This window comes from Cataglyphis hispanica, chromosome 4 (assembly GCF_021464435.1).
Source record: "Cataglyphis hispanica isolate Lineage 1 chromosome 4, ULB_Chis1_1.0, whole genome shotgun sequence".
Classification (NCBI taxonomy): Eukaryota; Metazoa; Arthropoda; class Insecta; order Hymenoptera; family Formicidae; genus Cataglyphis; species Cataglyphis hispanica.
The window spans coordinates 7665380-7687793 of record NC_065957.1 but is presented as its reverse complement, the minus strand read 5'-3'; the positions used below and the strand labels follow the sequence as shown (position 1 = coordinate 7687793).

Sequence of the window (22414 nt, the reverse complement as noted above, 5' to 3'; positions counted from 1 at the left end):
TTAAATCATTATTTAGACATATCTGTATTTAATGAATTTATTGCGAAGATAAATGGTGTCACGGTCATTTAAATACGCGTGAGCAAATTGCTTGTCACATATTGTTTGAATTGCAAATACATTTCTCATAATCATTACATAACTGTGTGATCAAAATGTCATCCTATTGAGGATTGAAAGAAATGCGAAAACTAAAACAGCTCAAAATAATCGAAGTGAAAGTAAGTAAGGTGAAAGTAACCTACATTTTAAAATATGAGCAAATATGCTTTAAAGTTGACACATTTTCTATTTTGTTATTTGTATATTATATGGAAAATTTGTTTGGTTATAATAGTATTATATTTTATATATATAATTACAGTGTGTATATGTGTGTGTATGATATATGTATACACTAATTATATATGATTTACATATGAATATTCTATGCTTTAGGAGGAATATATAATAACAGAAATATTTTTATAGTCTTTAGTTTATTTAAATTTGTTTTATATATATATATATATATATATATATATATATATATATATATATTTAATAAGATTTATTTATCAACAATTTTATATATATAATATATGAAATATATGATAACATTCTCTTAAAATGATTATCTTTCATATATAAAAAAATGCAACACAATAAGATATAAGTCATATAAGAGGTAAAATTTTAACACAATATTAGAAAGGAAATTCTGGGTGTTTTTCAATACCTTTAAAAAAAGAAAAATCACATATACGTGCAGATTCTCCCATATCAATAGCATTTAACTTGTCAACATCTTCAACTCGCAGTTCCCAATCAAATAACTGGATATTCTCTTTAATTCTTGTAGGTGTTGAACTTTTTGGTATAGCTATTATACCTTTTTGAATAATATGTTTGAGTAATATTTGCGCAGGAGTTTTATTATACTTCTCAGCAATTTCTAACACGATTGGATTTTCTAATAAATTCGGTATGGTATCTGTTTTTCCTATTTTTGTTACGACTCCACGTGTACCTAATGGTGAATATGCTGTTATACTAATATTGTTATCTTGACAAAACTTTACCTGAAAGAATATACATATATATTTTACATTTATAAGAATTAATATTGTAACAGAAATATATTTAAAAGAAATGTAAGATTTATATACCAATTCTTTCTGCTGAAAATCTACATGCAATTCAATCTGCAAATTTGAAACAGGTAATTTGGTATTATCTAAGATCTTTTTTATTTGGCCAATATTGAAATTGGACAATCCAATTGCTTTTGTACGTTTTTCCAACACTTGTTTCTCCATGGCTGACCATATTTGCAAATGATCTGTATCTACATCAATTCTTATTTCTCCATTTTCATTACGTGGCTGTAAATCCTCTCCATTTTCAAATGCAAATGGTACATGTACTAAATACAAATCCAAGTAACTTATTTGCAAGTTTGCAAGTGATTTTTTAATCCACTTTTCTACGTCTTTCGCTCTATTACCATTAGGAGGAAGCTATGTATATTAAACATAATGCAAATTTACTTTCACAATAAGCATATTTTATATATACAGGGTGTCCTGCAAAGATTGTGCCAACGCTCGTAAGCGGGTAGACACAGTAAACTGAATAAAAAAGTCCTTTACTATTTTGTTCTATAAAACTTAATAAAAAAGTTATTATTGAATAAAGTCTAGACAATCATCGCTGATCTTTAGCCGAACGCACGTCGGTGAACCGTGCTGTACAGCTGAACGCTCATGCACATTACCAGACGCGCTGCTCACCGACGTGCACCTGGCTAAAGATCGGCGATGATTGACTTTATTCAATAATAACTTTTTTATTAAGCGTTATAGGACAAAATGATAAAGGACTTTTCTGCTCAGTTTACTGTGCTCTACCCGCTCACGAGCGTTGGTACAATCTTTGCAGGACACCCTATATATATATATATATATATATATATATATATATATATATATAAACAAATATATATTTAAAAATATATAATTACATATTTATAGATATGATTATTTTTAATAGATCTGATTATATCTAAAAATATTCTTATATTGTGTTTACACACAAAAGTATTATTATATCAAAATATGAACACACCTTTGTTACTATAAACAAATCAGTTCGTTTGAGTTTGCCAGCATCAAACCATTTTTTTAAAACGTTGCCAATAACACATTCATTTTCATATGCAGTGGCAGTATCAATATGTCTATATCCTGCTGTCAAAGCTGCATCGAGAGCTACTTCTAACTCTTTTCCACTTATCTTTCATTGTTACAAAATAAATAGGTTATTTTGTTATATAAAATATATATATTTATTATTAACATACACATATATCAGTTTGCTTGAATTATACATAAGTTGTTCTTTTTTAAACTTACATTCCAAGTTCCAAATCCCAGAATGGGCATTGCTTGCCCTGTTGGCAAAAGGACACTTGAATTTGATGTCATGTTTGATGTATCTTGAAGAAAGGCTGAAGCAAAACTACACTTTTAATGTGCTACTTGCTATCTGCTATCGAAACATCTTTATCCCACCATTATCTCTTGTTTTCCTTTCACCATATTATCTTTATTTATATAATCAGTACACACAGCTGTTGTTTGTTATCAAATAGAATATTCAGTAGATGAATAGATTCAATCTATCAATTCAGCTAGTATAAATATAAGAAATAAAGTAAATGTTGAAAATTTATTATTCTAAATAAATATTTGCTCTCCTTGAGTGTCGATATCAAGAATCAAACGGAAAAAGAATCGATAATTAATATATTATTTCACTCCAAATCCCTGATAGATAATAAATATGAATTATATAACTGTCCATGCAGTAGAAGATATTATATCTTGCAAATTATCATCAATTTGTGAGTACATCTCATATTTGTGTAGAGCAAATATCTTATTAATCTTGCCTTATATAATTCAACTTAAATGGCTGCAAAGATATTCAGATTCAGAAATATATTCCGATTAAAAGTATATATATTCAGACACTTCCAAGGATATTATAATAATAAACAATATAAAATATTTTAATATAATATAAATCTATTTTCTTATATCTTAAAGAATTAATATTATTTGTTCGTTATTTATTTCAGATAATATTTGAAAGTCTCTAAATGTACATTTGTATAAATTGTGGAGCTGAATGCAAAGAACTTTTTAGAAGATATTGTCCTAGCGTTCTTAAAATCTTAAAATGTGTAAGTCAAATGTTATGAATTCATATACTAACATGTATACCATCAATTTTACATTATAACATATTTTAGGAAAAGTGTGGCTTGTTAGCTGACAAATACATCGAATATGATCCTGTTATAGTCTTTGTAGATCTTATTTTGATAGAAAAACCAGCTTATAGACATCTCTTGTACAACAGCAATTTTAAATCATATTGGAAATTGGTTATAATATTATGGCTAGCTGAATCATTCAGAGCTTGGTTTTCTTGCGAGATGAGCAAGACAGAAATAAATGCATCAGAAGCAAATTTAGTCTTTAACAATGTGTCACAAGATAATTGTAATTTTTACAGTGTGCTGCTACATACAGCATTTGCCTTTGCAGCATTTATTTGTATAGTTATTCTAGTAACCGAATTAAAATGGTTCATCATTGGTAAAAAACCATACAAATACAGTGTAAGAGATTTAAGTTGCGCTTTAATAATTGGAGGTTGTGGAAAATTATTGGGATTTCTGGGAATAGTGTGGAGGCATATAGCTTCTGGTCCATATTACCTTCTTATCGAAGGTTACACTGTTTTATGTCTCTTCACTGCATACTCGGGTAAGAACTTATTTTTAAAAAAATTATATAAGATACATGTAAAATATATAATTTACATAAGACATTCACAGTTTTTATTGCAATTTTAAAATCGCACATTCTATTTATAATTTAATATCTCTTTGATAAATTGTTTAAATATAGTATATATAATATATATTTTGGTTATTTATTGCAGTTGTCTGCAAGAGTGGAAAGGGAGGCTCTTTGATTGGATTAATTGCTGGATTTTTGTTGTATAGTTACATATGTACTTCCATTTCTAAATTGCACCTAAATATTCCCAATATCACATTAACATGACATAAAGTATCTGATGTAAAACCATATAGTTTTTGATGTTTAAGCATCTTTTACTGGAAGAACACTCCAACCTAATACTAATCTATCAAAACCGCAAGAAAATAAATTACACACATTATTATCTTCCAACCAAGCAACAGAACACACCATTCTGCGATGACCCTATGAACAAAAATATATGTTATTTTGTTTTTATTTTATATATTTATAGTCGAGGAAGAAATTTAATCAGGCTATGTAATATTTCTACATATAATAATTATATGTAACATATTCAAAAAAATATATTTAAAAATCTATTCTCATTATATTTATATATAACACAATAATGCTTATATAAAAGTCAAAGGTCACTTATAATAACTGTGTAACTTGCAATTTCAACAATTTTAGATTTTTTTAATTTACATTAATATATTTCAACAAAATGTAAAGTTACTAATTTTACTAATTGGTTAGAGATAAATTTTTTCATAAATATAAAAATATGCCTAATACACACATACATATATATGCATAAATATTACCTGTCTACTAGTTCTAGGTAATCTTGCTAGACGTTGACCACTTAAATCAAATAAACGTATCTGTCTATTATCATGTGGTATTGCCACTATTCCAGTACTAGAAACTGATAGTCTATTAGCAGCGCTATCTCCGCGTATTGTTGCTAAGGGACTGCGTATGTTACGTAATTCCCATACTTTTACACTTCTGTCATCTGAACCAGATACAATTTTATCTTCCCTTGTGAAGATTGCAGATGTTACTGTTCTGTAAGAGATATATTAAACATTAATTATTTAGTATTATATGTAGATAAATATATAAATTAGTATTAACATCAATAATACTTACTCTGTATGTCCTTGAAATACCGAAACCGAATGTATCGGTTCTCTAAAATCCCATAATCGGAACGTGTTGTCCCTGCTGGACGTAACGCACAATCTTTGCGTATGATGAGTCGATACATGAGTCAATTCTTGATCGTGTCCGCACAATGTGTGTATAATTTCTCCGGTTTCCGTATCATATAAATTCGCTGTTCTATCCCAAGAGGCTGTAACCAATTGTTCGGCGCCGGAGAGCCAATCTGCGGCCATTACAACGCTCGAATGGCCTAACAATTCTCGTATTGGTGTTCTCAAAGTCGGAGGATCCTCTTGCTCGTCATTATTACTAATTAGATTATTCGTAGATCGTTCAGAGCTAGCTACTGGAAGTTCTTCTAATGATGATACTCTTTTCGTCATGTCCCAATCGACAGCTGCCTGCCATACGTGAGCGGAACCATCACCACTTGCTGATAATGCCAATTCTCGGTTCGGGTGGAATCGTACTGAATTGACGGATCCGCTGTGACCAATATATTGCAACAAACACCGGCTGCTGTCTATCGCCCATATACGTGCTGTATGATCGGCAGAAGCAGTTGCTATGATAGGCTGTCCCGATCTGCTCACAGATATTTCCCATACACCATCTCGGTGACCTATATATTCTCTTTGCATGGTGCAAGTCATAGATGGAGTTTTAAAGCTCGATACTATTTTACTGGTCTGTGCTTTTAATTTATGAGAAGTTTTAATCTTTTGCACTGAGTTTGCACCCATTGCTAGAAATAAAAAAAAGATCTTTATTTTAAGAACTAAATAATTACATTCATTATTGATAAATTTTAATTTTATATATATATATTTTTTTTTTCAAATATAAAATAAATGTGCACAAGAATAAATGGAAAATATCAATAAAAATTATATCAGAAACTAATAATAAATCAAATATATCAAAAAATTAATTTCGTCAGAGATAAAAGCAACTTTTTATTTTACTTAATAAATACTATTTTTTAAAATATATTTTTTTCACATCTTATATATGATATGTGATTTATTAAACACGTATGTGTGTGTGTGTGTGTAAAATATTAATACAATATAGCAAAGTCTTACATTTCTGTTTAGAAAGATTTTTCGTTTCTGGATAATCTGTAAGATCTCCAGGAGGTAAACTGCGTTCACCTGATCCATAACATTCTCTTTCAAGTCGATCATTTAGGACATCAATCTTCTCTTGTACTGTAATGAAATACAATAGCATTAATACATAATATGTTGGATAATTATAAAAAATAATATAAAGTAATAGAGATACTCACATCCAATATTTTCAGTATACAACATTTCAAATTCCTTTTCAATTTGTTGAAAGAGATCATATAAACGACATCGCAAAGTTGGAGGAATAGGGCTGTCCTCTAACTCTGAACGGAAGCTAACATAGTGCAATGCAGTTGGTTGCAAGGGAGTTGAACCACTCTGTTGCGACTGTAACTCTGTGTCGGTACTGCTTTGCACACGAGGTATGGAAATCCTCTTTGCCTTGCCACTGGATTTATTTCCAGTTGTCGCTGATGGTTCTCCAGGCATGACTTATCATTTAACAAAAATGGCACAAACAGACGAGCATGTTCCGCTAATTTTTTGCGACAATCATTCTGACCTTAGAATGCTCGCATAATCGTACATTGCGTTTACATGATCTAACAACACACAGAGTATATCAATTGATTAGAAATATATTATCGCCAAATGTGTAGAGTGACATTCTCGGATCGTTTCATTAAATTAATCGGCACCGAGAATGCGTTTCCGTTTGTCTCGCATCTTAACGCGAACGCAAATAACAAATCAGATTATAAATGGAGAAAACACATCAGACAGCTGTTAGAAAAATGTGAAAATATATTTAAAAATATTTTGTCTGAATGCGAAGTCGATATTGTACACGCGTATGTGTATGCATAACATAAATGTGATAAACATACGCGCCAATTTAACACTTTTTGCAATAAATATCAGATTTGAAAACATATATATGTTCTCGCATACCACATTTTGTACGTCCAATCTGGCACTGATCTTTCTCCCCATCATCACATTTTTTTTAAGTTGCTGTCAGAATACGTGTTACTCTAAATTTCACCGATTTTTAAGAAGGAGATAAGAAATATGTATTTCTAATATATTAGCCATATCATTTGCATTGAGATTAAAGACAGTTTAATTTTTTGTTCGACAGAATTGACAACAAATTTTGACGATGTAGACTTATTATCTCACAATCACTTTTTGCTTCGTGTATACTATCATCAAGGATGAAAATCTTTTATCTGTCACGTATACTTTTCATACGTTGTTGCATACTTTTTTCTTTTCCTTATCGAAATCGAATATCATGTTTCTTCCGTTTTATATGCAGAGTGAGATCACGATATATACCTGATGACCTGATGTATCTTGTATCATGTATATAGGTCTAGTTTACAGTGATATTGGATGCGTTTCATTTCACGCATTGAACGCATAGATCGTCTGAAAATCTATAGTTCATGTAACTTATATTATAGATTTCCAAATGATCTATGAGCTCTATGCATGAAACGGAACGCAACCATTGTAATTGGACGATAATCATAGGGAACTTACACAATTTCACATGATTGGCTATCAAAGGAAAGAATTTTTGGGACTTAAAAAATTCTCTATTCGATAGTCAATTGCGTGATATAGTGTTGTCTACTTGTATATTTGATTTTTATGACGGTCGTATTCATAAAATATCACCCTAATCGTCTGTATCAGCCTTAAAGATACCTTGAAAGTTTCCCGCCAAAACAGATTTCCGCGGCACTATATACCTGTGTATACTTGTTGATTGCATTTTTGTTGAATCTTTTAATTTAAATAAATATTCGCATATGACATGGAAGGTTTTGACGATCCAGGAGTGTTCTTCTCGGATAACTTTGCGGTAGACGAGTCTGACGAAAATCGCGTAAATCTTCAACACTCGAAGAAGAAGTTTAAAGAATTCATTCGACAGTTTCACGAGGGTAACTTCAACTACAAATATCGGTAAGTAAAATATTTCAGACATTAATTCTTTTCATATCTTGTGCTTTTGTCTAATCTTTCCACGTTGATCTAATACATTTGATCTGTTATAATTAGGGATACTTTAAAACGTAATTACAATCTGGGTCAATATTGGCTAGAGATCAATTTGGAAGATCTAGCAGCTTTTGACGAATCTCTTGCAGAAAAAATTCAAAAGATTCCAACAGAATATTTACCAATTCTTGAGGAGGCTGCAAAAGATGTCGCGGATGAACTTACAACACCTCGGCCTGAAGGTGAAGAGAAAGTGGAAGATATTCAAGTATTGTTGTGTTCGGATGCTCATCCAACCTCCCTGAGAGGAATGAAGGTAATATTATATATAATTCAATATGCAGAAATAGTATAAAATCCATAGATTCTCTATTATAAATTTAGATAAATAAGTGATCTATATATATATATATATATATATATATATATATATATATATATATATTTAATAGTTTAAAACAAAAAATATTTAAATATAACTAGATACAATAGTTCTTTATTATTGCAGCCAGATATTGTTTCTAAACTTATTAAGATTCCTGGTATAATTGTTTCTGCATCTGGTATCAGAGCAAAAGCAACAAAAATTGCAATACAATGTCGTTCTTGCAAAGTTACTCAAGTCAATATTCCTATCAAGCCAGGTTTGGAAGGATATTCATTACCTAGGAAATGTTCTACGTAAGCAGTATTTTTTTTCACAAAGTAAATTTTATTTGTTTATATATAACATTTTTATCTATTTCTTACTAGAGAACAAGCAGGTCGACCAAGATGTCCTCTAGATCCTTTCTTTATAATGCCAGATAAATGTCGTTGCGTGGATTTTCAAGTATTGAAACTTCAAGAATTACCGGATCATATACCACAGGGGGAAATGCCTAGACATTTGCAATTATATTGCGATCGGTATTTATGTGACAGAATTGTGCCTGGTAATAGAGTTTTGATTCTTGGGATATATTCCATTAAAAAGGTATCTAAAACAGGTGGCAAAGGTAACAGCAGAGAGAAAACATTAGTAGGTGTTCGAGCTCCATATATTCGAGTTCTTGGTATCACTGTAGATGGAGAAAATACAAACATTGGTAATAATACTGGCATAATAATACAAATGAAAAACAAAGCATTCATAAAAAATCGGTTAACGATTTGTGTGTTTGATCTCCTATTATATTTCTTAATATAGGTACTCAGCCACCTGTGTCATCTGAAGAAGAAGATCTATTCACCCGTTTAGCGGCGGATCCTAATCTATATGAGAGAATTGCAAAGAGCATAGCTCCTAGTATTTTTGGTGCAGTAGACATTAAGAAAGCTATCGCGTGTTTATTATTTGGTGGATCCAGAAAATTAATGCCAGATGGCTTATGTAGGAGAGGTGATATCAATGTCTTGATGTTGGGTGATCCAGGTACCGCTAAATCGCAGTTATTAAAATTTGTAGAAAAAGTCGCCCCTATAGCTGTTTATACATCGGGAAAGGGTAGCTCCGCGGCTGGTTTGACTGCGTCTGTGTCGAGAGATCCAGTAACTGTAAGTCTGTTTTCTTATAAAGAAATAACTTTCCAATACAATGGCAGATCACATTCTAATAACGTTGTTTTCAGAGAAATTTTGTCATGGAGGGCGGTGCAATGGTACTCGCGGATGGTGGGGTTGTCTGCATAGATGAATTCGACAAGATGAAGGAGGACGACAGAGTAGCGATACATGAGGCTATGGAGCAACAAACAATTTCTATAGCGAAAGCGGGGATAACGACGACTCTGAATACGCGTTGTTCTGTGTTAGCTGCAGCAAATTCGGTGTTTGGTCGTTGGGACGACATAAAAGGAGAAGAGAACATAGATTTTATGCCGACAATATTATCACGTTTTGATACGATATTTATTGTTAAAGATGAACACGAACAAAATAGAGACATAACTTTAGCCAAACATATTATGAACATTCATTGTAATGCTGGCCAGATCACAGAACAATCGATAGAAGGGGAGATACCTGTACACATTCTCAAAAAGTATATTAATTATTGCAGAATGTAAGTTTTTGTCACATATCTTATCGTATTTAATTGTACAAGCGTAAACTTCAATATACAATGTAACATGTGTCTCTATTATGATTTTTTTTACATTGTAGGCGTTGTGGTCCAAGGCTCAGTGCAGAAGCAGGGGAAAAACTGAAAAATCGTTACGTAATGATGCGAGCTGGTACAAGAGAACATGAGAAAGATTCTGAGAAAAGATTGTCTATACCTATAACAGTTCGGCAGCTTGAGGCTGTCATACGAATTTCCGAAGCCCTGGCCAAAATGCAGATGCAACCCTTTGTTACTGAACTCCATGTTAACGAGGCTCTAAGACTTTTCCAAGTGTCTACATTAGAAGCAGCAATGTCTGGATCATTAGCAGGTATGCTACAAATTAATAAAATAAAAAAAAAACGTAATATTACATTAACTTGCTCAAATTTAAATGAAAAATACTGTTTTATTTTCTTTTTCTATTTGAGTTATATATTTAGAGCTATATAAAATATAGATTAATTTGAATAACTCACAATATATATATATATATATATTTCAAATATGTAACTTATTTGATATGATATATATAGCTCGAAGAAAATGCAATAAATATGCATATTTTGCTTATATAAATATTATTTATATTATGTATTGTTAGGAGCTGAAGGATTTACCTCAGAAGAGGATCATGAAATATTGTCGCGCATCGAAAAGCAATTGAAAAGCAGATTTCCTATTGGACATCAAGTATCTGAACAAAATATAGTGAAAGATTTTCTTAAACAATCATTTCCAGAACGAGCTATTTACAAAGTCATACATACAATGATACGTCGCGGTGAACTGCAACATCGTTTGCAACGTAAGATGTTATACAGATTGCATTAAAGAGAACAACAAAAATGTCTCTAACTTATAATACATATAACATTGTGCTTTTGTTGCATATGTTACATAATTCTTTTTCAACTATTTTATTAAAAAAACTAATGATTCGATGTTAATTTACAATTATGAAAGTTCGTCTTTAAATGGATAATGTGGATGGTTTTGAACTCTGAAACAAATAATTATTATTACATATATTTATATATAGCTATGCACGAAATTAAAAATTATACTTTTCTCTTTCAAGTAATAAACTTTTAAAAAACTGATACAAAATTAGTTTTATATGATGTATCATTACTAATGTGCATCTAAATATTATATATATATATATATATATATATATATATATGATTTTATATATATTATAGAATATTTGAGAACTCTTTAAATACATTTGTGAAATCTAAAATAATATCCATATTTTAACTTACCCTTTAAAGAATAAGAAGTTAAAAATTCTGCCATTAGCACCTTTATCTAAACTATTTAGGACTTTCATATCATTCTCTGTTAAGGTAAAATTGAATAAATCGATATTCGATTTGATTCTTTCGGGAGACGAGCTCTTGGGAATAATTACAATATCCAATTGCAGTAAATAACGTAATAAGATTTGCGCTGTTGTTTTTTTATGTTTCGCGGCGATATCTTGTATGATCGGATAGTTTAATAAGTCGGGACATTTTTCTAAAGTATATTTATATTTTGTCTCAAAATGCGTCTTTGCAGCTGGAGAGCCCAGTGGACTGTATCCTGTTATAACAATATTGTGCTTCTTGCACAATTCTCGAATTGATTTCTGTTGCATATACGCGTGTAACTCCACCTGACAAATCGCATTTTTTTTTTTAATTTATTTAACATACGAATTTATATATATATAAAATCTAAGACTTACCTGTAGATTACTTGGTTTAATCTGTGCATTTTCCCAGATAGTCATAATTTGCTTCTCATTAAAGTTACTCAAACCTATAGATCTAGTACGGCCTGATTTAACTTGTTGCTCCATTTCCTGCAAAATAATCTCGATTTCTCAAAAATCTCTTTATAATATATAATAATAATTTAGACAATTTATTTTAAAGACACGCATACCTTCCATACTGAGATAGGATCTGTATCAAAGTCGAGTATAAAACTTCCATCTTCATTGGTCGCTGCAGCGCCTGTCTTTTCGTCAAACTTAAATGTAAATGGCAAGTGAACAAGATACATATCTAAATAATCCAATCCAAGCTTCTCCAATGACAACTTGATGAATTTTTCTACATCGGATGGTCGATTACCATAATGGGGCAACTGAAAGTATTACAAGGCAACTTTCAAAGCAATTTGATTACTTAAAACAAAGTGTGACCAGTATTGTAATATTAAGCGAAAAATCGCGATTGTATTGATTTCTCACCGACACGTTACCTTCGTCGTGATAAAAAGTTCCTTCCTAGTACCACCTTTTTCAAACCATTTTTTTAAGGCTTTGCCGATTGCCTCTTCGTTATTATAATTGGACGCTGTATCGATATGTCTGTAGCCGCATTCCAAAGCGGTGCTTACAGCAGTCTCGATTTCTTCCGGTTTAGCCTGGAAAAAGAAAAGAAGTTACATATATTAATTAATTTAGTGATAATGCAATAAATATATAATTAAATTAATGATACACGCATCATTATTTAATCACAAACAATTTAATATTATTTTACCTGCCATGTCCCTAATCCCACTGTCGGCATATCATATCCAGATAGCAACCGTACAGAACGCATGCTTGTTGAGATTCTCTCCTCGATATTCTATTGCAATAACAAATTGATATTAAATGTATTAAAGCAGCATACTGTCATGTAGAAATAAGTCCGCGATACCGTGCTAATCCTTCTCCGATTAAGTTTGGATGTTAGAGATAAATATATTACTCCTGGATAGACCGTTTTCTAAAATTAGAATAATCGTATACTCTAACGAAAACACACGCATGTCTCCAAGATCTCCGCGCATCATTGTCATATATAGTATCGCAAAGTCGTATTGATTCAGAGGGTTGTGCACGTAATAATGGATTTAAATAAGAAACAACATATGTTTATATTTTTCATTAAAAAGAAGCAATTAATACAAATAATGTACCTGAAATATATGTAATCTTAAAAATGCTATTGCCTTCTGTATTATGGATTCTATAATCTGCAACTAAATAACTAAACTGACATGAATAAGTCTCGTCCAATTTTCAACATTTATTTTCCCAAGATTGATATTTGAAACAATGAGCTAAAACAAACGACTCCGTAAAATTGAATATTGAAAATATGGCGATAAGAGATATATATATAAAATATAATTTGTAAATATATATTTATACATGTATAATATGTAACACAAGCTATTATATAGTTATGCTATTCATATTCATATAATACAAACGGTAATAATTCTGAGAAGAAAAATTACTCCTGTGCCATAAGTTTAATCTTAGAAGTTATTCTTCATATATATAAGAATAAAATATTTTTAATAGAAAATTATATCTCGAAATTACGAATATCGTATTTCTTTTTTAAATTTCTTATTGTGTAGCTAAAATAACAATAATAATATATCGTGTTATTGTGTATTAAACATGATTCTTGTATAAGTATTGTACTGTTCTTGTGAGCTTTGAATTAAAATCCATATTTTTTAAATCATACATATGCCTTAATAAGACATATGTAATTTTATTTATTAAACATTTTACACTTACAAATATATATAATGCAGTACAAAAAATACTTAAGTATCTAGTCTTATATTGATATACATACATTCCGATCACTCATCATCTCAATGATTTCACATTTATTATGAAAAAATATATTTTTCGATTTCGATAATATCACTTATAGAAGGGTCATGTATGCACTATCTATTAAACTATATAATATCTCTACAGGCTTTGATTTTTCATTTCGTAATTCCTTCATTTCCTCACATATCTGTTTAATGTATTTTTTATGCCGTGGATGTCTGTAAAAATATACATATTTAAGATTTTATACACACATTCTCATCGTTAACATAATATTTATTTCAATTATTCGCTTAATATATAGAATAAATATATATGCAATAAAATATACTCACTTGTCTATCACGATTTGAATGCTCTTTTGAAATATCTGTTCTTCCTCGTCAATTTCTAGAAAACTGATTATCGTTCTTATAACGGACATTTCCAAAAAAACTGCAAAGATTTCTACAGGAACTTTATGTGATATTCTTTGCAAGTAGGATGACATTTGTGCTAATATAGTATTCTTAAAACTTCTTCTACCACTTCCGGATAGCTTGTCGCGATCAGAAAGGATAAAATTGATATTAGCGTTGACCGGATTACTCGGCGCTAGCGATACATCATTCGCGCTCACTTTACTTTCAGATCTATTTAATATCGGTAGCGCGGTTTCCGATTGTCGTTGTAAATATTCGATAATATCTTGTATAGTATTCCATTTTTTCTCTTGAAATCGATCTCTCTCCCACGTTTGTATCTTTAATGTACCATTTCTTAACAATACTATATGACTTATAGAATTTTCTCGGCAGTACTCTAATATTTCTTCCATAGTACATAGATCCAATATCGTTACTTTCAATCCTAATGACCAGATTTCTCGCAATATATTAATCATGTCTCTTTCCCTTCTCCCTTCGCTTCCTGGATCACTCTCGCAACATACAGCTACATCAATGCAGCCGCATTTACTCTCACCATTTTGATTCTCGCATGCTTCGGTAACGACAGATACCAATTTATCTAATGATATGCTGATACCAGCGCCGTATTGCTTTGTTTCCTTACTCGCCATTCCGGTACGTTCCAAAACCTTTCTAAATGACATCAGCATCTTATCATATCGACCACCCGCAGCTATGACATCCTGACCACCTCGTTTTCGTCTATGTTTTAATTCGCAAGTTATCTGATATATTACACCACTGTATTGTTGTACATTATACGTTAATAAAGGTACGACGGTAATAGGCCACTATAACAAGATACAAATTTATACAAATATATTTTACAAATTGTATAAAAAAACATACATATATTATAATATGTATATAGATGTATATTACCTTAACACCCAAACCTTCTACATTAGATATTACAGCCTCTATATCTTTCAAGCCCTCTTTGGCTAAGCCCGCGACGTCCCCTTTTCTTTTCGTTATTGTTCTCAAGACACTAGAGATTTTCGCAACAGAGCTTTCTGTTTCGAGTAAATTGAAAAGCGTTTCCATAGCTTGATCGGTAAGGCACAAGCTTATCAAATGCGTTTGGACTTGGAATTTCGTTAATTTTCCATCGCGAGCGTCCTGCAGTATAGAATATATATCCTGATACTTGTCCTTCTCCACGCCGCAGTACATCAGTACGGCTTGCAACAATGACGTGTGATTCAAACGCACAATGAAATTATATTCGCGGATCTGCGGTAATTCATTAAAGATCTCCCATATGATAAAAATCAGTTCAGCCTCGGTCATTAAGTTGTCTATAGGACTAATGATGTCGAAAGCGCATTCATACAATTCCCTTGGATGAAATCCTCCTCGAGCCTATAATAATCAATGTGATTGTACACGTTTAATCTTATGTTCAAAAAAGTTGTTTATAAGATTTCTCAAAGCATACATACCTTTTTATCTCTGAAGACACGTTCGATAGCGTATCTTCGAATATGCGAAATATTGTTCCACACAATGTATCGGGCGAAAGGAGTACGGAGATCGTGCGGTATAGAAACGATGCTACCGGTACGCGTCATCAGTTTCACACTGTGCTCGGTAAAATTAGAATGCTGAACGGACTTGGGCATTAGTAACGGAGTCGTGAGACATATTCCGCCATGCTTTTGAAATATCTCGACGATCTTTTGCTTCACGTTTTCTTGCAGAACTTGCTTTTTTGAGGAAAGAACGCTTGACATTCCCCTAGCGGGCAAATTCATGTCATAAGTAATATCCTCGGCCGGCGTAACGTCTTGCGTGAAACACGATGCCACTAAATATTTGTATGCTTTACTTTGAGTATTGGATAATGTATGGCGCACCATTTCTTGCAATTCCGTCTCTTCTAATTGAGGTGGCGGCAAGTACGCAGAAGAGAGCAATTCTTGGGCGGTGGGACGTTGACTCGGATCGTGATTCAACAGCCAGCTGACGAGAATAATGAGTTTAGATATGTCTTTTCGTTGATAATTGAAAATCAAAATTTATCTAATTTTATTAAAAATTTAATTTTTACCGTATAATGTGAACTTGATGTGGCATATCTGTTTCCACTATGTCAGAAGGAAAGATGATTTCTTTGGAGCGTAAATTCAATAAAACTTTTACGCGTTCCATTCCAGTAGTTAACGGTTTATATGTCATTTCAAAAAAGATAATTCCCAAGCTGTAAATATCCACTTTTTGATTGTAGATTGCTTTGGCAGTTTTGGCAGAAAGTTCAGGAGCTACATATAAAGCTGTACCAACTTGACCAGTAAGAGATCCTAATTCCTCTATGTCAAAACTTCCACCTATAGATATAAATTTTATATATAAAATTAATTAATGTAATATTAATTATTATACACAGGTGCTCTTACCTTTCTCGAATTGTGATTCTTTGTCAGCATCAATCGTCTGAACTAACGTCGATAATATATTAGTTGTGGCTAATCCAAAGTCTCCTATCTTGACATGATCGTTACTATCGAGAAAGATGTTTACAGGTTTCAAATCTCTATGTATCATACCCTGCTGATGAATATGTGCTAAACCTTCTACAATCTCTCGAAATAATCTCCAGACACGTTCCTCGTCTTCATATAAATCGTTATCTATGGCAGTTCTTAATGTGCTTTTCTCACAAAATTCCATTTGTATATACATAAATTGTATTTCTTTTACAGTTACGTCTTCACTAGCAGATTCATCGTCTTTAGCATCATTTTTTGAAACATCCGGTGTCATTGCAGACTTATGTGATATGCTATCTCTCTCAAACTCGATACTATCGGAAGACTCAATACATAGAAAGGTTCGCATTCTGAAAGACATGACTTGTATTAGTTTTTTAAAAGTAAAAGTTTTCTTGCACGATACATCGTTTTTTTAATAAAGATTATGCAAAACATAAAGAGCCAATTAGCTAAATTAAAATATTAGTTATAGAATTTTCAATATTTACAAAAAAAATTTCTTACAAAAAGGTGCAATGTTCTTCACTATCAGAATCAGTCGAGGTATCACTGTTATCATCACTATCAGTATCATTTGCCCGAGATTCGTACGATATATTCCATTCCACATCGCGTAAAGGTGGAGCAAATTTTTCTATTTCATCATTTTCCAATTGCTAAAAATTTAGATTACAAAATGATACATCATATTATTAGTTTAATTACATTTTTAATATATTTGAAGTCTTATAAATTCAACTATAAAATAAGAAAAAAACATTGTTGTAACTTTGTTATTTATAAAAATAACATTATATCATAATGTACTTACATTGACTATGTCTATTTTATCTTGTATAGTGGCCGTTCTATCTGAAGATGTAGTAACTGGTGTAAATTGATTATGCCTAGCAGAATCATCCAGAGTAGCACTTTCGATCCATGAATTATAATAACGTACAACATTTTCATGATTCATTCTTGAGAGCAATTTCACTTCGCGTGTAATCTTCTTATTCAGTTGTTTATTTTTCGGATTCAGTTTTATTCGTTTGATAGCATAGATCCCACCATCTAATTTATTTCGCACTTTCAAGACATCGCCAAAGGCTCCTTTTCCTAACCATTTTAAAACTTCAAATTCGTTTTGTATTCGCGATTGTCCATCCATCGACGGCAAATGCAATTGAATATCGTTATCCGGTTCCTCTGGTTCTAAATCTTTCTCTTTTTCATTATGAACCGGCGTTAAGGGTGATAAACCTCGTTCTAACGGCGTTTTTATAAAACTATGTTGATATAGCTGTTCCGCGGACCAACGCATTCTCTCGTCGTCGATAAGACACTTTGAAATAAAATCTCTCAAGTGAAGCTAAAAAAAAATTATTTAATTCAGAATTGCGCATGTGAGTTGTATTATACATATATACAGTATTATGCATATTACATAAAATCTACCTGTGAGATTTCAGTTAGATCGATTTCCTCTCCAGATATGATAGTTCCTTTTAACAATGAAAGCAATAAGATTCCAAACCTGTATATGTCTGCCTTCTTACCTCCTCGGCCTTGAATTGTTGGAAAATCATGTTCAGTCTTTGCTAAAGAATTTGAATGATACATGTCTGATAATCTCTTATCTAAAGAGTAATCGGATAATCTTACAACACCCATGCGATCTATATAAACACTGGTGTCGCGTAAATCTTTATGCACCACATTATTTTCATGAAGATATCGTAATGCCTCGAGAACACCACTTGCTAAATACCTCAATGTGTCGATATCGATTGGAATGTTTGCCATCAAGAAAACGGAGCATGTGGTTCCAACCTACTTTTGCACACAATCAAGAAAACGTACTCTTATAATTTTGTAATATGATATTATTACAAAACAAAATAGATGCATATTTTTACATACCACAAACTCTTGTAGTATGTAAATTACTACATTGTTGTTATTCTGTAAATATTTCATATTTAAATAATGTACAAGATTTTGATGATGCAGTTTGTACAAATGATTGAGTTCTTGTTCCAAACTAGCAATTTGCTTCATGACGTGATGTATATCGATAGTTTCTTGAGTAGAATCGCATTCATTCGACATTGCACATTTTAATGTCCACTCTGTGATAGCCAATAATTCTCCAGTAGTCATATCTACGCCGGCGTATACCACAGAACCTTTTGCACTGTGACCCAAGCATTTCCCTCGATGTACTTGTCTTTCACCTTTATTACTGTCAAAATGCAGAAGCTTGGTACCCCTATGCTCGCATAATGATCCTTCAGAACTTTCCGACGTGCTAACGCATCTACGTCTAAAGCGGCTTATTCCTTTTTCGTGCGGAGATGATGGTATGGATCTAAAGACAGTATCAGAATCTGTGGCCAATCGGATTGTTTCTTTTCGATTACGCATCTCGGCTTTCAGAGCTTCCTGACGTTTTTGTATGGCATCTTGCAGTACCTGGCGATAAAATAAAATAATTAAAATTTATGATGTGTACACATCAACAATATACACAAACAAAAATATGAATACAAACCTGTCTTTCTTTATCTTCTTTCATTTGTTTTTCCTGCATCTCATACTGTATCCTTTCCTGATGTCTTGATACCATTTCTTCATAAAAACTACTATAACCCGGTTTATTATGCTCATGCAAGTATTTTTGAACATGTTGACTAAATTCAAAGATCATAACTTCACCCTTCAATTTTTCTGCCAAGTTCTCAAGTTCCGATGATAAAATTGCCACTTGTTGATGAGACAGACCTCTGCTATCTTGTAATTGAATAGTTGGTACTCTAAAATTTTATAAATAAATTATGTGTAAATAACAAAATATAAATTCTTTTATTTAAAAGATGTACTAATATATAAAACTTACTCATCAGGATATTTGTCGCTGCATATAATATGTAAATCTATTTGTGCATAGATTTCTGCTGGTCCAGACATACCTTTTTGTGGGGTCAAGGTAACAACAATATCTAAGGGTTGCCATTTTTTTTTATTCTTGTTCTTTCTCAAATCACGTAATTCGTCACCAAAAATGGACTGTTATAAACAAAAGCATTAACAATAGTCATTAAAAAAAATACAATTTAGAAGAAGTAGACTTGCCATTCTTATAAATATATTTCAATACCTTCAAAACTTCTAATTCATTTTGCTGCCGATCCTTACACGATTCAATATGAGACATCTTGTAATGCTGCTATTCACCCATTTTACATAGATTAGTGAATTTTAGAACTTAACAAAAGAATTTGACAAAAATCTCATATTTAAACTCATATATACATAACATTTCGGTATTATAAATCTCAAAAATAAAATTGACATAAAGCGTGAGTAATTGGCGCGATTGGAACGTTACAATCTTTATGTATGTACATATATTTCGATAAACGCACGTGTAAAAAATGCACGTGTAATAAATGAATCAAATCGAAAAACTGTTTCTTCACTTGAATCCCTCATGTGCAATTACATCGCGATTTGCTTCGTGATACGCAATGTTTTCTAAAAAAATAAGTTTTTTTCTATGCTTCAAGTTTAACTAGCTCTTTGATCTACAAATAAAATCACACAAAATTACAAAATAACATTTGATTTTTCACATGTCGATATGCAGTACTGTTGTTGTACTGTACTACTGTTTTTGCACAGTGTACACATACCGCGATAAAATAACATCTGTGTACAACCTGATCTAACGAATGTCTAGATACGATGCGTCGATTTCGATTATGAGTTTCCAATCAGAACGAAGAATTCTTTGCCCCTAGAATCTCCATTGAGATTTTAGAAATTCTCTATCCGATAACCAATCAGGAATAGGACAAAATTTTGTCGTATAAATATAACCTTGCCTTTATCAACCACGATTTTCTTCGGAGCGAGCGTGGATATCAGAGGATAAATCAATTGAAACTGAAGTAAAATTGAATAAAAGACTACAGAATGGTTAGTTTCATTTAATTTTACATTACTACATTTATATTATCATCTTTTAGCAAAATTTGCATTGTATTTAAACTAATGAAACATGTGTGACAACAATATAACCTCAATATGACAGATATATCAATTCTTTTTACATATATACTGGTATATAAAGAAAATTATTTGCTACAGAAACCCTTGATGTTACACGGACACGAGCGTGCCATCACCAAAATAAAATATAATAGAGAAGGAGACTTAGTGTTCTCTGCTAGTAAAGATAAGCAGCCTAATGTTTGGTATTCCTTGAACGGAGAGCGTCTTGGAACTTTCAACGGCCACAACGGTTCCGTATGGTGTATCGATGTCAACTGGGATACCACACGGCTATTATCCGGCAGTGGTGATAATACACTGAGAGTCTGGGATTGTCAAACTGGTTTGTACATAATAAAAACAAATATAAATAATATATTTTACTTGCATGTGCAGAATATGCATAATTATAATATTTTTATATAATTCTGTTTAGGCAAGGAGATAGGTCAATTGAGCACAAATAGTTCTGTAAGAGCATGTGGTTTTAGTTATTCAGCAAATCTTGCTGTCTTCTCCACTGATAAAGCCTTAGGTCATCAGTGTGAGATGTTTATCATGGATGTACGAAATGTTGATTCTACATTATCGCAGGAAGATGCGATCTCTAGAATTTCTGTCAATGGTCCTAGAATTTCCGCTTTATTATGGGGTGCTCTGGATGAGACTATTATTACAGGTCACGAGGATGGTGAGATTAAACTTTGGGATGTGAGAGTAAGTGTTTTTATAGTTGCAGTAATAATTATCATGGAAATATTTAGGAATAATTTGGTATATTGTTGGAATATTTACAGACAGGAAAGAAGTTGTCCAGTGTCAAAGGTCATAAATCACAAATAAATGATATGCAATGTAACAAAGACGGAACCATGTTTGTAACTGCATCCAAAGATCATACGGCAAAACTTTTTGATAGTGAATCCTTAATGTTATTGAAGACATACAAGACAGAAAGACCTGTAAATTCTGCCACAATATCACCAATTTTTGATCATGTAAGTAGTGTTTAATAATCATCATATATATGTATTATCTATCATTTTGGAATCCTAGAAAAAGAAATAGAATATTAGTATAATTACCGTTAGGAAATATAAATCGAAAACATTATAATTTGTTAAACATTATAATTTGAATTTCATATTTAACAAGTAAATATTTTTCTATAGGTAGTACTTGGTGGTGGTCAAGATGCCATGGATGTCACTACAACGTCTGCGCGACAAGGCAAATTTGATTCACGATTCTTCCATCTAGTGTTTGAAGAGGAATTTGCACGTTTGAAAGGGCACTTTGGCCCCATTAATTCTCTTGCTTTTCATCCCAATGGTCGTAGTTACTCTACAGGTGGAGAAGATGGATATATCCGTATTAATAATTTTGATCAATCTTACTTCGACTTCCATTTCGAATATTAAATATATCAATTGAAAGATACATTTATATAATAAAATGTATATATTATTCTATCAAAATAAAATACAGCTGTGTAATCATTTTTTCCACACTGCATAAATTCACAGCACAAATGATAAAAGGACTTTATAACAAAATAGATAAATTATATCTAATGATAATAAATTTTTATTATTAAATACATGAGAACTATTCTTATATAGAAATATCATAATAATTATATGGAAA

At 31.6% G+C, this 22414-nt stretch overlaps 7 protein-coding genes across 14 annotated transcripts; 3 read left to right on the top strand and 4 right to left on the bottom strand.

Moving 5' to 3' along the window:
* The first annotated feature begins 75 nt into the window (after positions 1-75).
* Positions 76-4334, top strand: LOC126849240 (protein ARV1). Of its 4 annotated transcripts, none has more exons than XM_050590905.1 (4): positions 76-221; positions 3122-3226; positions 3296-3815; positions 3994-4334. In XM_050590905.1, the coding sequence occupies exons 2-4, from the start codon at positions 3143-3145 to the stop codon at positions 4116-4118; spliced, it is 729 nt and encodes a 242-aa protein (XP_050446862.1). In that variant the 5' UTR covers positions 76-221; positions 3122-3142; the 3' UTR covers positions 4119-4334. The 4 variants fall into 4 exon arrangements, with proteins under 4 accessions (XP_050446862.1, XP_050446863.1, XP_050446865.1 ...); XM_050590906.1 differs by lacking the exon at positions 76-221 and adding an exon at positions 2585-2694; XM_050590908.1 differs by lacking the exon at positions 76-221 and adding an exon at positions 2711-2884.
* Positions 461-2535, bottom strand: LOC126849223 (aldo-keto reductase family 1 member A1-A-like). The gene is made up of 4 exons (XM_050590880.1): positions 2394-2535; positions 2107-2274; positions 1149-1499; positions 461-1061 (listed from the first exon to the last, which is right to left on the bottom strand). The coding sequence occupies exons 1-4, from the start codon at positions 2463-2465 to the stop codon at positions 687-689; spliced, it is 966 nt and encodes a 321-aa protein (XP_050446837.1). The 5' UTR covers positions 2466-2535; the 3' UTR covers positions 461-686.
* On the bottom strand, positions 3867-7510 carry LOC126849185 (WD repeat-containing protein 37). 5 transcript variants are annotated; one of them, XM_050590807.1, is made up of 6 exons: positions 7406-7510; positions 6283-6666; positions 6077-6202; positions 4977-5736; positions 4646-4892; positions 3867-4280 (listed from the first exon to the last, which is right to left on the bottom strand). In XM_050590807.1, the coding sequence occupies exons 2-6, from the start codon at positions 6551-6553 to the stop codon at positions 4158-4160; spliced, it is 1527 nt and encodes a 508-aa protein (XP_050446764.1). In that variant the 5' UTR covers positions 6554-6666; positions 7406-7510; the 3' UTR covers positions 3867-4157. The 5 variants fall into 5 exon arrangements, with proteins under 5 accessions (XP_050446764.1, XP_050446766.1, XP_050446762.1 ...); XM_050590809.1 differs by having other exon boundaries at positions 7331-7420; XM_050590805.1 differs by lacking the exon at positions 7406-7510 and adding an exon at positions 7016-7399.
* A 279-nt stretch (positions 7511-7789) lies between these two features.
* LOC126849161 (DNA replication licensing factor Mcm5) lies at positions 7790-10997 on the top strand. The gene is made up of 8 exons (XM_050590760.1): positions 7790-8041; positions 8138-8393; positions 8586-8758; positions 8831-9165; positions 9267-9613; positions 9688-10121; positions 10223-10494; positions 10768-10997. The coding sequence occupies exons 1-8, from the start codon at positions 7890-7892 to the stop codon at positions 10995-10997; spliced, it is 2199 nt and encodes a 732-aa protein (XP_050446717.1). The 5' UTR covers positions 7790-7889.
* On the bottom strand, positions 10123-12994 carry LOC126849218 (aldo-keto reductase family 1 member A1-like). The gene is made up of 10 exons (XM_050590873.1): positions 12866-12994; positions 12704-12793; positions 12420-12584; positions 12099-12302; positions 11899-12015; positions 11432-11826; positions 10934-11166; positions 10784-10860; positions 10339-10499; positions 10123-10262 (listed from the first exon to the last, which is right to left on the bottom strand). The coding sequence occupies exons 2-7, from the start codon at positions 12764-12766 to the stop codon at positions 11121-11123; spliced, it is 990 nt and encodes a 329-aa protein (XP_050446830.1). The 5' UTR covers positions 12767-12793; positions 12866-12994; the 3' UTR covers positions 10123-10262; positions 10339-10499; positions 10784-10860; positions 10934-11120.
* Positions 12995-13700: 706 nt separating this feature from the next.
* On the bottom strand, positions 13701-20404 carry LOC126849135 (eIF-2-alpha kinase GCN2). Its single transcript, XM_050590714.1, has 13 exons — positions 19872-20404; positions 19611-19780; positions 19266-19527; positions 18635-19186; positions 18170-18544; positions 17544-18083; positions 17237-17388; positions 16637-17079; positions 16291-16567; positions 15683-16202; positions 15120-15602; positions 14124-15028; positions 13701-14006 (listed from the first exon to the last, which is right to left on the bottom strand). The coding sequence occupies exons 1-13, from the start codon at positions 19926-19928 to the stop codon at positions 13880-13882; spliced, it is 4863 nt and encodes a 1620-aa protein (XP_050446671.1). The 5' UTR covers positions 19929-20404; the 3' UTR covers positions 13701-13879.
* A 180-nt stretch (positions 20405-20584) lies between these two features.
* LOC126849221 (eukaryotic translation initiation factor 3 subunit I) lies at positions 20585-22250 on the top strand. Its single transcript, XM_050590875.1, has 5 exons — positions 20585-20692; positions 20864-21110; positions 21204-21484; positions 21565-21765; positions 21940-22250. The coding sequence occupies exons 1-5, from the start codon at positions 20690-20692 to the stop codon at positions 22186-22188; spliced, it is 981 nt and encodes a 326-aa protein (XP_050446832.1). The 5' UTR covers positions 20585-20689; the 3' UTR covers positions 22189-22250.
* The last annotated feature ends 164 nt before the right edge of the window (positions 22251-22414 follow it).